Source organism: Ammodytes marinus (genome assembly GCF_949987685.1).
Source record: "Ammodytes marinus genome assembly, chromosome: 12".
Taxonomy (NCBI): Eukaryota; Metazoa; Chordata; class Actinopteri; order Uranoscopiformes; family Ammodytidae; genus Ammodytes; species Ammodytes marinus.
Window position 1 is genome coordinate 3,005,430 of NC_137216.1, and position 19,694 is coordinate 3,025,123.

At 40.5% G+C, this 19,694-nt stretch overlaps 1 protein-coding gene across 1 annotated transcript in view; it reads right to left on the bottom strand.

The window, feature by feature from the left end:
* lrp1bb (low density lipoprotein receptor-related protein 1Bb) overlaps positions 1-19,694 on the bottom strand; it is a gene marked incomplete at both ends in the record, with an annotated part of 302,818 nt that overhangs the window by 101,858 nt on the left and 181,266 nt on the right. The window contains 8 exons of the mRNA XM_080038312.1: positions 2,414-2,563; positions 5,934-6,028; positions 6,684-6,858; positions 7,602-7,829; positions 8,255-8,386; positions 13,131-13,375; positions 13,723-13,887; positions 17,789-17,993. Coding sequence (XP_079894438.1) covers positions 2,414-2,563; positions 5,934-6,028; positions 6,684-6,858; positions 7,602-7,829; positions 8,255-8,386; positions 13,131-13,375; positions 13,723-13,887; positions 17,789-17,993 — 1,395 coding nt within the window. The remainder of the gene's footprint in view (positions 1-2,413; positions 2,564-5,933; positions 6,029-6,683; positions 6,859-7,601; positions 7,830-8,254; positions 8,387-13,130; positions 13,376-13,722; positions 13,888-17,788; positions 17,994-19,694) is intronic.

Below are 19,694 nucleotides of genomic sequence, written 5' to 3' on the forward strand. Positions count from 1 at the left end.
CAGTAAATTGCATGTTTCACCATGGTGACAAAACACACATCTGCAGAAGGGACATTTCTCTGTAATGGGCAACACCAGCAGTCTATTCACTTGCCAACAGCAACAGCAGCTCAGGATTTAATAATGACATGTCTGCCTGCTGTCCTGCTGTCTTCCCTAACCTGGTTTTTCAGCTGTGTCTGTACCTTTTATAACATAATAGCAAAGGGAGCCCACTGGTACAGTATGCTGCATTGAATGTGTGAGAGACAACAACCAATGTGTCATCATTACACCATAAGCAACATATTCATCTCAGGCCGAGAGGATATTAAAATGTGCTTGTTGATCAGCTAAAGCGTTTATAGTAAACATTAATGTTGTGGTATTTAATTGGTACAATTAGTCTGAAATACAAGTCAATAGAAACATATAGGGAAATGCTCTAGTAACACTCAATGAAGCATCCTTAAGTGCTATCACATGAAACCGGTTATGTCATTGCTATCGTAATCTGTAAAGGGAGAAAAAGGGGAAATGAGTTTGTTTTATTTTGCTATTAAACTATATGCTGAAGATTGAAATAAATATATTTACAGTGTGTGGCCAATCAGGAATAGATTATTGAAACAGCTGTGACATTTGATTCAATCAGTCTTATCATAATATTACATTTACTTTTCATGCTTGTGAATCCAAGTGATGTAAGAGCACAGATCCACTAGATTACCATCTTCTATATATAGCAATTCATTATCGTGCGACAAACGGACCATCGAGCCAGCGTGAAATTTCTCTATTCAACAGAGTGCAATAACACCAGAGTACGGTGCTGTTCATTCTACCATTCAAAACTATTTCCCTGACATAGAAAAGTGTCATTAATTGTGATTGATGGAGCCTCACAGACATAATTCCACTGTTTTGCTGTACCTGCTATAGGAACGAGGCCATTAGTCTATGTCAACCCCAGTCCTATCTCCCATTTGTGAATGCAATAATGAAGTCTCCATTATCCATATAAGAACAAAAAGTATTCCATACGTAAAGTATTTTTTTCTTAAGAAATGCCTATGACAAAAATGAACCCTAAATGTGAACATAGATATGGCTTCTTGGAGTTGCAGAATGCTGAAAGCAAACCAACCAGTGGGATTCCATGTCTTGCCTGTATTGTTGTGTGCCATTACAATTAGTGCTCCCTGCACATGCTGACAGGCACACAGCAGCACACAGGAAACCAAGGCCTGCCATGATTAATAACATATTTTCAAAAACACAAAGTATCACCCCAGAAAACAATCTTGATTAGGGTTTTTCCAAGAAAAATAAAAATTACACTTTGGTCAGGTCACACACAGTCACACACGTGCACACACACACACACACACACACACACACACACACACACACACACACACACACACACACACACACACACACACACACACACACACACACACACACACACACACACACACACACACACACACACACACACACACACACACACACACACACACACACACACACACACACACACACACAAACAACAACTCTGTTCAGTATGCTTGCTTGCTCCCTTCTCATTACCAATATTGGCAAGGACGATGTATTCACAAAGCTCACTGGGAAGCAACCCAACTGTCAAGATTGCAGCAGCAGTGTCGAAGTGAGAGAACTTAAAATTATAATTCTGATCAGTTGTGTAAAAAATAAATAGAAAATGAATGAACTTGTATTTGTCACTTAGTTAAAGTATACATGTACAGCCTGGATACTTGCTTTGTTATGACACTAATGTTTCTCACATCAATGCAGCCAGTGTTATGGATAGTGTATGTAGCTGTTACAAGGTTTTGCCAGAAGTGCACACTTTCTGTATAGTACAATAGCAGGACTAGTATGTATTTTGGTCAACATTGGCATACGTTCCTTATATAAAACCTGTATTTATAGAGAAAAAAAAGTGTCAGGGACTGTGGACAAACACTAAGCCACAGGCACTATATATATATATTCCCCCAGACCATGACCATGACATCATTGGCTCAGACGTGGGCTAGATTTCTAAATGAACCTACGAGTTGATGGATGGTGCAACACATTGGATTCAGCTCTGATACCAAGAATCAACACATAATGAACATCCTCCCTCCCTTTTCATTAGGAATGGGGTGAGAAAAAAATCAATCATCAATCACTGCTGCATGTTTTAATTATCCAATGCCCCCTTGCTACTACTCAACACACACACACACACACACACACACACACACACACACACACACACACACACAGAGTGAAAGCAGACCGACTAAATAGCTTCAATTCTACGGCCACTTAGCTGGTTAAACACATAATCCTCGCACACTCTCTGACTTAATCCCCACTGTGGCAATCTGATGCACTGGTGACAAGCTCCACCACTCACCCATCAGGGCCAGAGCTGTGCCTCGGACTAACTCCCTCTTCATTGTCTCCAGCACCTCCAGCCCGCTGCCCTCCAGATTGCACCTGTTGATAGTGCTGTTGGCTGAGCTGATCCAGTACAGCTTGTTGGCAGTGTAGTCTATTGAGAGACCTAAAGGGGGGGAACACAAGACACCTGGTTAGCATTCACAACTTGAAAACAGAAGGGGCAAGGTTTTTAATAACACCAACACATAGTAGATATACAATATACAGTAGGTAGTAAAAGCATGACAATCATACAAAGGTACATGGGCTTTAAACAGGAATAGTGACACTGCAGGTGAATATGGTGACATTTTTAAATGATACATATCAATCATGAAACTTTGCCGTTTGATTTAAGAACAACATGTCATGACAATTAACAACATATATGAGAAAATCATTCTGTAGTAACCTTCAAATGATTGCGAAGAATGAATGAATGAATGAAATTAGAGATGGTTGTATAGGAGAAATGTACAGACTCCAACAGACAAGGTTAAGTCAAATAAACCCCTAAATGTACATGTAGGACCTTTTATTATATTATACTAGTATGAAATATGTCATGTTATGCTTAACATCCGTAAGCATTCCGTAGGACATTGGAACATGCAAAAGTGTTATAGTTTCATTTTAGACAATACAAAGAAAGATCAATTATGGGAATATAATGAATAAAATGCTTCATAAAATATGCAGCGCTGAGAAGGTACATAAAAATACAAGTAATATATTTTGTCCACATAGCCTGGGCTACAGCACATTTCAGAACTGCATTACCTTCACATTTACATTCTGTTAGTTTCTATGCATTTGTTTGATTGAGGGCTTATGGAAATTTTCATGTGGTTGCTCCGTTGCTGGCACATTTCTGTATGGGGATCTCTTTATAAGGACGCCAGCTGGCTTGACAAATTAAGAGTGAGACGGGCTGCTTTTAAATTAATTTCCAGGCTAACATGGTTTTTTCATAGAACATCGCTGTTAATGGTGGGAACTGAAAAAGCCATTTCAATTGTGGTACTCTGGAATAAACTCACTGTCTCCCACACCACGTGTTTGGATTTATGTCTGGCAGATTCACAGTCACAATGCGTCATTAAATTACCCCTGTCCCCAGGTTTACCTCATAATCATAAATGAAGCCAGTGAAATACTGTGCGCCCCGCCATCTGAATGGATGACAGGCCGCAGAGAATGAAAACATACAGTGAAGACAATGGGGCTGTTTGTGTGCTATAAGGGAGGCTTTGACCTTGAGCTTTATATGACAACAGCTACTAGAGAGCTACCAGCTGATTGTTTCTGCTATATCATAATGCAATTGTTCACTTACACACTTACACACACGCACACATGCAGACACACACACACACACACACACACACACACACACACACACACACACACACACACACAGTCAACTTGGTTAGTGAGAACAATAATATAAATATTGGCCTCATGAAAATGTAGCAGTGAAATAATGCGAACCAGGCAGTGATGAAAATCAATCGCCCCTTCAGAATAAAAGTGAAGATCCTGTCAGAAAGGTGTTGTGCATGCTAAGCAAGACTGCTAGGTAAAAGAAATAAACCTGTCATATCAACAAAAAGGATTAAGTTGATGCCTACAATCGCTACCATCTAAGATGATGTACATTTGCCCTATTTTCCTTGAGTATTGTCAGGTATAGATAGTGGCGGTGGAAACTCCAGGCTGCAAAATTCAATAAGACTCCTGCAGAAAAATCACTTCTCTGACTGTCAATGCATCACAGTAGAGGACATCCACCGCTCAATGATTCAGACCACACTCCTGGACCTTTCAGACTTTCAATTAGGCCCATATAGAGGCCAGTCCTATACTCAAAGGCTACTGTATGGAATGTGTTTGGAAAATCATCCTTTTCATTGGCCCAGTTAGCTTTCAAATGTGTTTTAAACCAGTTCAACCTTTCCGACTCCTTTTTCTTTATTGAGTTCAAAAGTTGACGTGTGTATGTAATAATTTACACTAATCAACAATTGGATTTCTCGATTAAGTGAAACACCTATCTAAATTATATTTGGCATGAACTGACAATACTAATAAGAAAAAACACATCTAAATACCAACATGGTATTTATATTATTTTATTTTTTAGAAAGATTTAATTAAGACAAAGTTGTGTTTTGAACAATGTCAAAAAGGCTTAGTGTAAGCATGTAAACAGGATTACAAACAACATGCTAATTAGACAAATATCTAATCCAGAGAAAATTGGACATTCGGCTCCTGTTGTCGGTCACTGTGGCATGTGTCTGGCTGTGTGGCATTCTGTAGGGAGGTGTACACTCAATCCCCCAAAAAACAATAGATAGCCTACCCTTTCAGATCCTATTTGCTCAAATGTCACTATAAACTACATAAACAACAACACCTCCCTCTGTCCAGCCTTTTGACAGGCCTAAAGGATGATCCCACAGTCAGAATCACTGGAGCAGGAAGTGCAGCTCTGAGCCTTGATGTAAAGTTGTCCAGCTTTTCCAAACGCAACAATCTCAATGTTGTAAAATACATGAACCAGAACACAAGACCTCCTCATACAATGTGGAAGGCAGCCCCATGGAGAAAAGTGGCTTGAGCAGTATGCAGTCCAAAGCAAAGCCAATCACACAAGTGCACAGAAATTGTATGGAACAACCACCAATTTTGGGCTTGACATGTTGCCATGGTTGATAATTGTTACTCTATACCTGCACATAAACAAGGGTTCATCTCAGCCATTCATAGCTAGCATGTTTATTTGGTGGTGAATGTTTTATTTTATAAAACAAGACTTGTCCAGGACTGATTAGAGGAATGTTCAGACTAAAATACAATTACATTGGATGTGGCCACTGTCATTTGAATACATCAGTCCACCAAATGAACCCAAACTAAATCTGCATTTCTTCTGGAATCAACGGTACATGCAGGAATAGGAACAAGGATTTTAAACAGATCAAGGTGAACTGACATAATACCAAACGCCATCTTTATCAGCTAATCTTTGTCAGATGGAGGTTCAAACCTGTGCTTTAGAGCCAATGGATTTGAATTGAATACAAAGTGGTACATGCAGTGGTACAGCTGTTGACGCTGGAAAATGAATTTAATTAAATTAGCGTACATTTAATCCATAAACATAGAATACTGACAGATTCCCTCAATTACCTACTACAATATTTGCTATGCGCTCCCACACGTTCCTCCAGACATTAGCCACTTAATTCAACACTTCAAGCACTTGGATTATGGGGAAAAAATGATATATCGCAAACGAGGTGAATGCTCTACTCCCGTTACTTATATCCAAATCAAATCACATTATAGCTTGCATGTAAACACTCAGAGTGTATGTAAACTGAACAGACAGAACACAAATAAAAGTGAAGAACTTTGCTTTGTCACATTTGATGTACAGCTGAATGGGAGGTCCAACCCAGTGTGCTATTTAAAGCTCTGATACTGACCTACAGGATCCCTCTGATTCTGGTGGAGGACCTTGCTGTTACTCCCGTCCATGTTGGCCATGTTAATGGTGTTTCCATCTGTCCAATAGATTTTTCTGTGCGGGAAAGGTGTGCGGTGGATAGTTAGTGGTCCATTTCAGTGAAATATATACAGTACATGCGCATCTAAGAAAAATTGTAATATCGATAAAAAGTTCCTATATAACAATATTAAAAAACATAATATTCTTAATGCATTACACAAAGTGAAATCAATCTAGAATAAACATCATTTTCAGAAGGTTGACATTCATGTATTAATTAAATGATCTTTTGATTGGTTGTAAGTATTAGTTTTAATATTTTGAAACAGTTTTTTTTCTTCCACGAGTTGAAAACCATAATCAGGCCTGATTATATTTCACTATGTGTAATATATCTAGAAAATATGAAAGTTCCACTTTTTGAATGGACTTTTCCATGATATTGCATTTTTTTTAGATGCACCTGTAATGAAGTCCGCAACACAGTCATTGAGTGTTGAGCTGTTATTAATGGAATGTTGAATACGGGCCTATAGATTTTGTTCCATGAGAAAACCTTGTAGTGAACTGCACAACAACACTTCAAGCTCGTTGAACATGTTCTCTTTACCAAGGAGGATTTGATCCCTCTTTCATACAGGTGAGGTGTGCGTCAGGCTTTCCTACTAGTATTCACTGAAGGTGAGGTGCTGATGAAGTGAGCAAGAGACTGCTCTAATCTACTTACCCCTTGGCAGGGTGCACTACAAGGCACCTTGGCTTATCAATGCCATGGATGATGGAGGTCTTCAGGGAGCCATCAAAGCGAGCCACATTGATTTGCGACTCGTCATTTTCAGAGCTGAGCCAGTATAAGTTCCTGGAGAGCCAGTCTAAAGCCAGACCCCGGCAGTTCACTATGTCTGTCAGGCAGAGCATGGAGAAAAAAACTGTTAGCTTGTGTGTGTGTGTGTGTGTGTGTTATAAAGTTGTATTGTTCATAAGTTCAGGTAAATATGCTACATCTTAGCTCAATACAGATATGAGTGGTCTTCAACAATGATCATACTTTTTTAGTATACTTTCCTATATGTAGTTGTTGCACTTTGCAACCATGCCAACAAGAGGGAATTAAAGCAATTGCTTATTACAAGTAATTACAATTAAGCTACAGTGCTTAACTTCTGTTGCCCCCAAGAGGAATTCTGAGCAATTAGCACAGCACTGTTGATGCATCTATATGAGGTAAAGCCTTCAGTGATCATGCATTGATTTGAAACCTTCTGCTGTATGTCCAGGTCTTTTCTTAGCAATCAAATCAACTACTGAAACATTTCTTGGGCTCTTAGGGAAGTGTCGGGGGGGGTGACACCAGTTTGTAAACGCCGCCATACTGAGAAATACAGAGAGAGTTATGTGGAGCTGATAGGCCTAATCAACTTTGTGTCAACTCGTTTGGCGATTGCTTGAATGTAACCGACATGCATTTGTATGAAAAAGTTACGCACTATAGCTTTAAATATAATTATTAATTAATTACATTTAGTAATAATGAATTTACCAACAATTCCATATTAGTTGGTACACACATACTGTACATTGTAGTACGGACTTCCCACACAGCTTTCAGCTTTGCGCTCAGCTTGGATGAGTGTGAAGCACCCACCTGCAGAGATGATGGTCTCCAGCTGGGTGCCGTTGATGAAGGAGCGTTTGATGGTTTGAGTCTTGATGTCGGCCCAGTAGATCCTCTCCTCCAGGGCGTCATAGTCCACCACCGTCACATCATCAATGTCTGGCACAGTGAGGGCCGTCATCACGTTCATATAGGGCTCGTCTATGTCCACGCCACGGATCTCAGACCGCCGCACGTACAGGAGGAACCGCTTCAACGCTGGTGACACCATTGAGAAAAATACATCTTTCAGCCACTACGTTGCAAATGTGGAAGGAGGATGCCTGTGTAATAACGGACCGACTTAAAACATAGAGATTACATATTTTGTTAATATTTTTTAGTGTAAGGCTAAACCGAGATGAAGGGAGGGAGGGGAGGTAGGGGGAATCGGGGTGGAGGGAGGGAGGAAAAGGGGGTACAATGTTTATTGCAATGTTTTGCTTTTTTCTGTGAATTTGCAATTAAAAACAAAATAAATACATATTTCAACATAGTGCACCTTTCAGTGGCATTGAGTCAGATCCAGGTGCAATACTAGCTAACATGTTGTTCACACGGTATCACAGTATGGTATACTTTCACTCTGACACATAAGGAGAAACATGTGAAAAGTGAGAAAGGATTTTTTTTTTTTAACTCACCAAAGCAGGTCTGTTTGTTGGATGACAGCTTCATAAGGTGTGGACAGGTGCAGGATGCGGTGCGGTTGTAATGGATGAGGCACAGATGTGAACAGGGACCACGTCCATCATTCTCCTCACATGGGTTGGAAGCTGGGAGGAGACAAAGAAGACATTTCAGAACACTCAGCATAAACAAAGTTGAGATGGCAAAGTAGAGTGGAGAATACTGGATGTGAATTGGACTTAAAGCCTTTGCAACACAACATACTATATATAGAGTCCTGATTGGGCCACCCACTGAATGAAAAATGTATACTCATGAACAAATGCAATAATGCTGTCGCTGTTTAACAGCAACAAGGAGACGACAGTTCTGAAAAGAAATGGAAAAAATGCACCTATCCATTCATAACAAAAGGTCACAGAGTCCAAGTGAAAAGAACTGTAAACCAATCTTACGTGTAAAATGTTACTGTTTTTGAAGTTACCCTTTCAACCACAAACAGAATATGCTGGGTTTGGAATAGTTATGCTGACTTGTTTCATTCGGCTCATTGTTATAGACATAGGAATACATTTTAAAACAACAATCAAATATCCCCTTTAAGACCATGCACTGCCGCTGACTACTTTCAACCCACCACATATCTTATAGGGGAAAAAACATTTGAATGATTGGGAATAAATCAGCTCGGCAAAACTTAGAGAAAAATCAACCAAACTGCCGTGCTGCAATCACACCCCGTGCATCAAATCCATCCATTTCTCCATCTACTCTGGATGATTCATGTCAAGATAACTCATTCAAACTTCATTTCCAAGGCTCCTTCAGCGACACGTTGGAGAGCCCGACCGCATCAACAATATGGCTTATTTAAGACAAAAAATAAAATAAAATAAAAATACAAATCCATTCTCTCTCTCTCTCTCTCTCTCTCTCTCTCTCTCTCTCTCTCCCTCTCTCTCTCTCTCTCTCTCTCTCTTTCTGTGAGCTGAAAACAGCACCAGGCTTGGTATGCCAATAAGAGAGCCATCTGTACATTGCTACATTCATCCCAAATGTGCTCTTGAGGGGCGACATGCAGCAACAACTGAGCCAAGGTGTTTGTTTGCACTAAACTGTAAGATGTGTTTGCAACAAATACATTAGAAAAAACAGCACACTGCTATGCCATGGCAGTGAAAATGGTGGCACACCCTAAAATGATGAAACAAATAAAAATTAAATCATCATAGCCTTTACAGAGGTTTATATCCAGTCAGGAACTTGTAGGTATTTAAAAAAATAAAAATAAAATCTGCTTTCATCACGTATTTTCGTTAGGGATTATGCTAATCAGCTGTTTGCATGTGGTCATTAGCATAAATGCAAAAAGGACTATGGACTATAATAATGTAACAATTTAGTATGCCCGTGCTTCTTTCCCAAATACTAACCTATATTTGTCGTGCTTATCTATTTTAACGCATATGGTAGAGTATTATAATAATAACACTGCTGTCCCAATTACAGTGTGGTTGGTCTGTCTGCCATTCACTGTGTTCTAAATGGCATACATGTTATATTGTTTGTTTTAAAGTCATGCACACATTTTGAGAATAACAATTCAGACGGTAGAAAAAAAATACTGAAAATAACTGAATTATCCACATTGCGTTTTTCCCGCATTTTAGCCGATACATACATGGAAAAAGGGGAATGTATTGCAATAGGACTACTTCTAGGAATGAGTCAATTAAACTTCATTGTACTCAATAGATTATTCACAAAAAGCAAGCGAACTGAAGCTGAAACAGGCATTAATAACTATGCAGAGTGTGTTACGGTTGGAATAAATATAAGGAAGGAAACTGTTGTTTTCCAAAAATGTATCAATATAGGAATTATTATGTTATCTTCATCGGCAAAAGATAAGAAAAAGCAATTTTCTCGACTTTCTTCTGTTTATTATGTTGCAAACAGATATTCATCTAGGGCGTCTTTGTGATGCTCTGTCTATAATCAACCAATTCTCTGTTCTGGCTGGGAGGCCCTGGCACCCCCCCTACATGCCTCCCAAATTTGTAAAACGCTTGTTATCCATTCTAATGGTAAAACAAAGCCTTGCCTTTCAAATGATATGCAATACATTGTCAGGCTGTTTATGCCTCCGGTGGAGCTTTAGTACTGTGGCACCTTCTCCTAGCTCCTAGGACCAGCTGCACGTTGGCGTTATTGTCCTTTTCTTTCATCCAGCCCTCCCTCTCTCTTTTCACCCCTCCCTCTCTCTTTTCTCTGTGTCCAGATGTGTTGGGCGTTTAGTGCAGCATCCCATCTCCAGGCTTTGGTTCTGGCTAGATTGGATAATAGCCAGGCCCTCCCAAAGCCATTGTGCTTTTCCCTTTTATATAGGATTTCCGTCAAGCGTGTTTGAAAAAAGGGATTAGGCATGCTTACTGTCTTCTTTGGAAAAGGCAGCCCCACTTGGTTAACACTTATCTATGGCAAACAGTCGTCTGAATGCAGATACGGGCAAGAAACAAGCAAATTAACTTGTGGCACACTGGAGAAGCATAGAAATCGCAAGAATAGATACAAACCCGATTACCACACAGTAATAATACCCATTTAAGGAAGGTGGCTTATACACATGATTTAAAGGGGGGGGGGGGGGGTGGAGCAAACTTGGCAATGCGGAAAAAGGCAATTGTGATAGAAACAGATGCATCAATCAGGGAGATTTGGCACACATGGTTAAATGTTCCATATCCAGTGTTTTAATTGGGGGGGGGGGGCTTCTTTACAAATCACTCAACAATCAGTTTCAAACAACCTACTTACAGAAAGAAAACCACACATGAAGCCACATGAAAACACATCTCATGCCATTCATTTGAGCTTGGCAATATATCGTGTAAGCTCATTTGCATCATGCAATAAAGATTGGCTTAAATACACAGGCATTCTTCCAGACAGCACATCAGCAGTGTATCTTCTGTTGGTCAGAGTCTTGGCTGACTTAGCTTAGTGACATAACTGATTACCTATTCCACTGTGACGGCTGTAGATTCACAAGCATTCACAGAGAAGAAGAAGAAGAAACCGCTGGCTATATTAATGAAGTTTCAGAACTAGTTCTTATATTTCCCTGTCACCACAACGCATTATTCACATCGCTAATTGATTAAATTATTGGATGTGCCACCATTATTCATTGGTAGATGCAGAATCTCATTATGCGGCTCCCTCTCTTTTTCTCCAGTAAAAAAAAATAAAGAATAAAAAGAATATAGTGGTATGAGCCAATTAGAATAATTTGGGTGGTGAAAAAAACATTCAGCGGAACCATTAAGTCAGCGAGCTAATTCTCTGCATGAGCACCTTTTTCACTCAGACACATGCTCATTGATTGATGGGCCAAATGGAGCCGGAGGCAGAAAGCCCACATTAATTACATTATGCTGCATTTATTTGCCCCCTTCACAACATGAGAATTGATTCTGTTTTAAAAAAGATAATTTATCCACAGTCAATAATATCTAGTTGCACTGAAGGATTAAAGCCAGATTAGATCTACATCATTATTATTTACCTATAGAGTGTACTATGATAGGATGTGTTGAGGTTGCATTTTAAACCCCTTAACAAGTACTCCCCTTTTTGAGCACAAAGACCCAAAATGGCATATGCAAGAGGAAATGCTAAGTGTTCTCCAACCTTTTTTAATTGCTATTTTGACCCTGGTCTCTTCTGAAAGAGACTTTTTGGAGTTTATAATCAGAAGTCAGAAGGTCATAATTACCATAGTGATGCTGAACGTACCCTGTGTTCCAAATCACATACTTTTTTCTTTTTAGTACACTACATACTAATATACAGAAGTGTTTGAGGGCCACAGGAGAGAAAAAAAAAACGAGTTAAGGAAGTCTTTTTTTTCCATTATGTCGAGAAATGTCAAAAATAAAGACGAATACTCCAAAATGCTATTGGAGTTAGGTGGGCATTTCTGTATTTTCAGCATACTACAAATGACGTGCATGTATTGGGACGTCCTAAATCTTTTTCTGGTATACTAAATAGTAGGAAAGTATGGGGATTGGAACACAGGGTCAGTCTGTACAGCTACAAACATGTTACAAGTCTTTCAGGTTACCTTTATTGTTTTCTATTCAAACCTTATCCAAACGTCTGGCACAGTAATATTAGGATTTAAAAGGGAGACACTGCAGGCAAAAACATTGTTTTTTCATGCACTAGTCAATTTTGAGAATTTGGATTATTTTGCTTCTATAAAATGGCTTCTTTCATACTAGTATAAAAACAAGTCTGTATTGGTTTATTTTACTAAACCTAGTCTGTTTGTGTCTGTTTATTTCTACAATGCAACCATCTTCAACGTCCATTATCTCAAAATTAGTTTTTTGCAATACTCATATAAATCTCAACTTCTAATACACTTACATCAGCTAAACTTTCCATAACAATTTTTCCACTATTTTGAATGTTACTACAAAATGATTTGTTCTATAATTAATTGTTTGATTAATGATACATTTTGATCTTGAAAACATTTGCATATGCATTCAAACATTTCAGAAATAATTTGAAATACAAATTTTTTTTTAAAATTTGTTGTAAGCAATGCACTGGCTAAGTTATATAATGATATCTATAATTAAAAAATGGTACCCTATTCCCCTTGGGTATCTCAAGTAAAAAATTGCTTATGAAAAAAACATAACCTGGCACTTTCAAGACTCATTTCTGCGAAATTGCCAATATCCTAAGAGAGCATATAACTAATAATGTATATATGAACCTAGTTTGTTCCAGCAACCATAGTGAAATGTCCCTTTTGTGTGAGTGTCTCATCTCCCACAGTAAAGCCAGCCATGCAATAAAAGCTCTTCTCACCTTGTGGCTGCCTGCTGGGGTGAAAAATCTGCAAGTCAAAGGGCTGAGCGCTGGTCTTCTGGATGACTGTGACGTTTTGCCCGGTCCACTTGTTGGCTCTGGCTAAAGTGTTGGTTCTCCAGTCTGTCCAGTAGACGTTCCCCCCATAGAGAGACACAGCAAAGGGGTGGGACAGGTACTCGTGGCCCTTCAGGATCTCAATGACTCCACTCCCATCGTAGAGGGCAGAGAAAATGGCATCGGAGCTGTTTGAAAAGAGACCAACACAGAGGGGCCATATCAAAGTTTAAAAACTACTCTTTAAATGCATTGAAAAGGTGACAGTGGAAGTATAGGCAGATCAAAGTGTGACACACCAAATCAAGTCTGTGGAACTATTAAATTGTTCAAGACCCACTTAAAACCAAATATGGCGATTGCACTCAAATCTCTAAATATTACATTGAAGTCCTCCATTATTGAATACCCACTGAGGGGAATGGAGACTCAAGGTACATTTTCAGGGAAGGGTGAGTCCTATGTATTAGAAATGATTAAAGGTGTGAAAGCTTCTAGACACACTGAGACCATTTTCTAAACTTTAATGGAATACCGTGCATCCGTCCAGACAATCCTCTTCTCCAGATGATCCAGGGTCAGTCCATTAGGCCAGGCACCGATCTCCATATCCTTGAAGACAATGTGTCGCCCTCCTCCGCTCATCGACGCCGCCTCGATCCGGGGGAACGTAGCATCCCAGTCGGTCCAAAAGAGGATCCTTGCAGGAGACAGCCAAATACAACATTCAGCACTCATCATTGTATGATTGTTTTTATGGAGAACAACCAACAATTTAGACGCTACACATTTTTTTTTCTTTTTCCATAGATCCCCTATGAAGGGATATTAGAGGAATTGCTCTCAGACGGGTTATGAGGTCTGCAATTTTTCCTCGTAAATGCCAATTTCCTGCAAAACACAATCATTGGGTTTACAACGCTGTTGTATAGCTGTAATAATGTAGTGACACACACTGGCAGTGATGACTCTCCAAGAACAACACCAGCGATCCGGTGCAACCCACACCATCTGCGGTGGGCCTTGAAATGGGAGGCCATCTGTTTTTTTTATGACTTTTAACAGCTCAGTGAGGCCTGAAAATGAACACAGTCATCGATGTAACCTATTGACAGTGTCCTGAGTCCTACCACTCAGACACAGCAAAGATTGGCCTCTGTCCTGCCATGCTCCACAAAGTCAGCTAGAATGAGCCAGAAAACGGGTGATCAAGCTTAAATCACACACTGACGACAAGCAAACAGTGTGAGGAAGAAATATCCTTGTCCCGATCGATAGGCGTATTCACTTGATAAGGCATCCCTCTGATCAATGACCCACTGCTTTGAGTGGATTCAAGTAATTAGATTAGAATTATTGCCCCGGAATGGAAATGCGCCTTTAGGAACCAAAAGCAGCCATTAATCCTACCCCATATGTACAGCCATGAAATGTAGTCATCCTCCTCCCAAAAGTGAAAAAGTACTATAGGAGAGAGAGTGCATGAGAAGATTACTCATTTCTTGAGAGTGTTAAAATAGATTTTTAGGAATGTCTGTTTTTCTTTTGCTTGAATTTGAAATACACTGGCACAACCACTGGCTAGTTCCCGGATGCATTTATCCAAAGTAAGTACGGAATGTGAAATAGTAGCGACAGTAACAGAAAATAATGAATTGAGTTTGTTGAATTATTTGCACTTCCCTGTATTCTCAAACAGCTATTTGTTTCGAATAATAGCCAATTACTTTCTGTAGTACACTACAGCAAGTTATGACTACACTACAAATGTCTTTCCTGTGTTTCTCATAAACATTACTATATTTCAAACTGGAAAGTAAGTGGATGACCCAACATGTACTTTATGTCAAAACACTGAGTGTTACTCCTGGGCTGATTCAACACACTTGGGAAACATCGGGGGAAGCAGCTGTTGAATGGTGCCAAGAGGATCCCACATGGGTCAAAGGTTTTGTGTTTAGTTTGTTTAGCCATCCCCTGATATATACAACTTAAACCGCCTACACCGCGAAGATGAGCAGGTCAGCTGAAGACCTATCAGCCACATGGCTTCCCTCACCAGCAGCCTTGCATGACCATTTCCAATGGCCAATAAGACATTCAGCTGCTGTGGATACAGGTGAGTCCAACCTCTGTCACACAGAGCAGATAAACAAGTCACTCTTACACCAGACAAACATAACACAACCCAGGGACAAGCCCCTAGGTTTGAGTGCCACACATTATCATGATACAACCGGATGACATATTTACAAGACCTGTCAGAAGGTAAAAATATAAAATAAAAACTTGGATTCATCATATTTATCTAAAGAGAACACACTTGGCATATCACGAGAATCCCTCTGCCTTTATTAAAATACTATATGTTTACACCAATAAGAATGGTTTGTATTTGTCCTTCATTGCCAACATATTCAATATAATAGGAAATAACCCATTGTCATCCCTCATCGATCAGTGGAAGGGCATATTGATACAAAGGGATACATGCCACTATATTTTGCTAAGCAATGCATACACTTTTTTTTATCTAATTAAATTTGCTCAGCCAGTTGGTCTGGGCACGATCTATTGAAGCTCATTAAATATTTCAGAAAATTCTGAGCTACCAATCATATAGTTCTATCTGATATGGGCGGGCCAGAGCCCTATGTATGGGGCTCTGGGGCGGACGTAACCGGATGACGACAGTGCTGTGCATGCGCTGTGCTAGTTAACAACAACGATGAATGCGGATACGTTGTGAGATTTTGAAACGGCTTAGGCCTCGAGACTTAACGGTTTGGAAGACGGCACTCAAATCTGTCATTAGCAAGAAAGAAGAATTTACTGTTTTGCCGACCGACCAGGGCAAAAGTTTAATTTAACAGTTAACCCCGCTGTTCGCTAAACGAACGGGGCTTAATACGTCACCTTGTTCATTGCTCTGATTGGTTGTAGTGAAATGCACGTTTGGGTGCCGCCCCTTGAGTTGGGAAGGTATATTGATCGTTGCTAGACCCTATATTGTTCTAGATGTGTGAGTCTGAATTTCCAGACTACTGTTATTATACATTTGAATTAAAAGAGAATACAGTAGGAAATTTAAATGTTAAGTTGTTCAGATGGTTTTATCAGCGTTATTTTATCAGAGTGCCTGGCAGAACCTCCGTCCTTGCCTCTTTGATCGCAACCCTAGGCTGATATACAGTATGATCACAACCGCAATAGTGTTATCAGTTGCCACTAAATTAAAATCATATCCCTGCACAACCAACCATTAATTTTTGCACAAATGTAAGGCCATGCCATTATCAATATACTCACAACCGTTCATTTCTGGTTCACTGCAAGGACAATATGCTAAACAAGTATGCTATATTGGAATGTTCTTCCCACAAGGCTCTATAAAACATTTCACCGCTCAGTAAATCTCATTCACTAATGTAAGTTTAACAACACATATGGACAGAACAGATTAGGTACACTTTCCAAACACACAAGTGCCACATATGCACATACACATGAATAGTATATACACTCCATGGTCTCACTGCCGGTGCACGCCAGAGCAACAGATGGGTGAATGTGTATGCGCCTACAATGGCGGAGCAGGTAAAAATCCTTCCCAATGTTTTGATGGTTTTTATCATGTTTTATCACATCTGAGATGATGCTAGATAACTCACTGCTTGAAGACCGCAGTGCATTAATGTGGTGACGTAGGGACGAGCGAGGGGACTGCTAACTGCAGTAACTGACAGGAAGTTAGCTAAAAGAACCATTCCGCTTACAGCACCTTTAATTATAGCAAGAAAATGAGTCTTGTTGCAAAATGTTGGGATGTCACGATAACAATAAGAAATGCCATTAAAACACAACAGCCATGCTTCTGGCCCTTCCCTGTTTAGGCAGTTCAGTTTCATTTCTAAAGGATGGATTACAAAGTTATACATTGTTAAACCAGTCTAACCCTCCCAGGTGTGCTCTAATATCGACGAACAAGAACAAGTTGAACCTGTTCCCCGGCAGGGTGACGCTGCCCAAAAACCTAGTTTAACATATTCAAAAACCTTTACCTAACACTTTTTTACACCAAGTAAAAGAAAGCGTAAACAGTGCACTATTATAGACACTGTCTCACTTGCTGACTGCTGGCATCACAGGGGCACTCGTGGTGTAGTGGTTAGAGCCGCCACCCCCCATAGAGACCCAGTCCTCAGAAGCAGCAGACCACAGGTTAGAATCCAGGCCCGTGGACGTTCTCTGAATGTCATTCCCCTCTCTGCCCTATTTCACCTTTGTCTCTCCAAACTGTCTAATAAAAGCCTAAAAAAGGCATTCCTGTGAAAGGGCAGGAAAGCAAGAAAGGAGCAATGGTTGCAGGGTTATTAGAACCATCAGTTGTCATTACTGGAATGGAGCACACACAGCAGCACTGTTATTGATGTACTCCATATCTGCTGCCTTAATGGACCTTAACTCAGCAGACATCTCCATACATCACGGCGGATGTGGAAGTGAGAAATACCAGGAGCTTGTGTAGTTTTACTTTATTCCAATAATCTCAGTAGTGAAGCGTTAGGCAGGGCTTTTGTATGCAGGAGTGCGTAACGTACCCTTGCCCTGGGTCGAGAGCGATGGCCCGTGGATGCTCCATGCCTCCAGCGATCAGTGTGGTGCGCATATCTCCGTTCAACATGGCCACTTCAATCTGGTCCAGATTGCTGTCGATCCAGTACAGCTTCCCTGTGATCCAGTCCACGGCCAGGCCCTCTGGGGTGGCCAGACCATGCTGCACCACCACCTCAATCCCCGTCACCCCTGAAACAACAGTAATCCACAACAAGATAGGATTGACTCATTTGCCAGTTCGGTTTGGTCCGGTATGTTTTGGTAGGAATGATAACCCTAGATCTGGCTTGTGTTTCCACTGCTGAAAACAAGGCCAATGTGTAGCACCGAATGAGTCAAGGGGGAAGCGTTGTTGGTTGGAGTCTTTTTTACATTGCTTGGGATTCGGAATAGACTCTCAGAGCATTAGAGAAAATTTGGGATTGCTCTTCCGTACAATGGAGATTACTTTCTGCAGGGCTCATGGTAAAAGGGGTTTCCAAACATACGGTCCTTCTCATATAATTAGCATATTGTGATAAAGTTCAATATTTTCTGTAATGTACTGATAAACATTAGACTTTTATATATTTTAGAATCATTACACACAACTGAAGTAGTTCAAGCCTTTTATTGTTTTAATATTGATGATTTTGGCAAAAAAGTTAAGAAAAACCAAAAATCCCTATCTCAAAAAATTAGCATATTTCATCCGACCAATAAAAGAAAAGTGTTTTTAATACAAAAAAGTCAACATTCAAATAATTATGTTCAGTTATGCACTCAATACTTGGTCGGGAATCCTTTCGCAGAAATGACTGCTTCAATGCGGCGTGGCATGGAGGCAATCAGCCTGTGGCACTGCTGAGGTGTTATGGAGGCCCAGGATGCTTCGATAGCGGCCTTAAGCTCATCCACAGTGTTGGGTCTGGTGTCTCTCAACTTCCTCTTCACAATATCCCACAGATTCTCTATGGGGTTCAGGTCAGGAGAGTTGGCAGGCCAATTGAGCACAGTAATACCATGGACAGTAAACCATTTACCAGTGGTTTTGGCACTGTGAGCAGGTGCCAGGTCTTGTTGAAAAATTAAATCTTCATCTCCATAAAGCTTTTCAGCAGATGGAAGCATGAAGTGCTCCAAAATCTCCTGATATATTGATGATTTTGGCAAAATCATCAATATGCTAGCTGCATTGACCCTGCCTTTGATAAAACACAGTGGACCAACACCAGCAGCTGACATGGCACCCCAGACCATCACTGACTGTGGGTACTTGACACTGGACTTCAGGCATTTTGGCATTTCCTTCTCCCCAGTCTTCCTCCAGACTCTGGCACCTTGATTTCCGAATGACATGCAAAATTTGCTTTCATCCGAAAAAAGTACTTTGGACCACTGAGCAACAGTCCAGTGCTGCTTCTCTGTAGCCCAGGTCAGGCGCTTCTGCCGCTGTTTCTGGTTCAAAAGTGGCTTGACCTGGGGAATGCGGCACCTGTAGCCCATTTCCTGCACACGCCTGTGCACGGTGGCTCTGGATGTTTCTACTCCAGACTCAGTCCACTACTTCCGCAGGTCCCCCAAGGTCTGGAATCGGCCCTTCTCCACAATCCTCCTCAGGGTCCGGTCACCTCTTCTGGTTGTGCAGCGTTTTCTGCCACACTTTTTCCTTCCCACAGACTTCCCACTGAGGTGCCTTGATACAGCACTCTGGGAACAGCCTATTCGCTCAGAAATTTCTTTCTGTGTCTTACCCTCTTGCTTGAGGGTGTCAATGATGGCCTTCTGGACAGCAGTCAGGTCAGCAGTCTTACCCATGATTGCGGTTTTGAGTAATGAACCAGGCTGGGAGTTTTTAAAAGCCTCAGGAATCTTTTGCAGGTGTTTAGAGTTAATTAGTTGATTCAGATG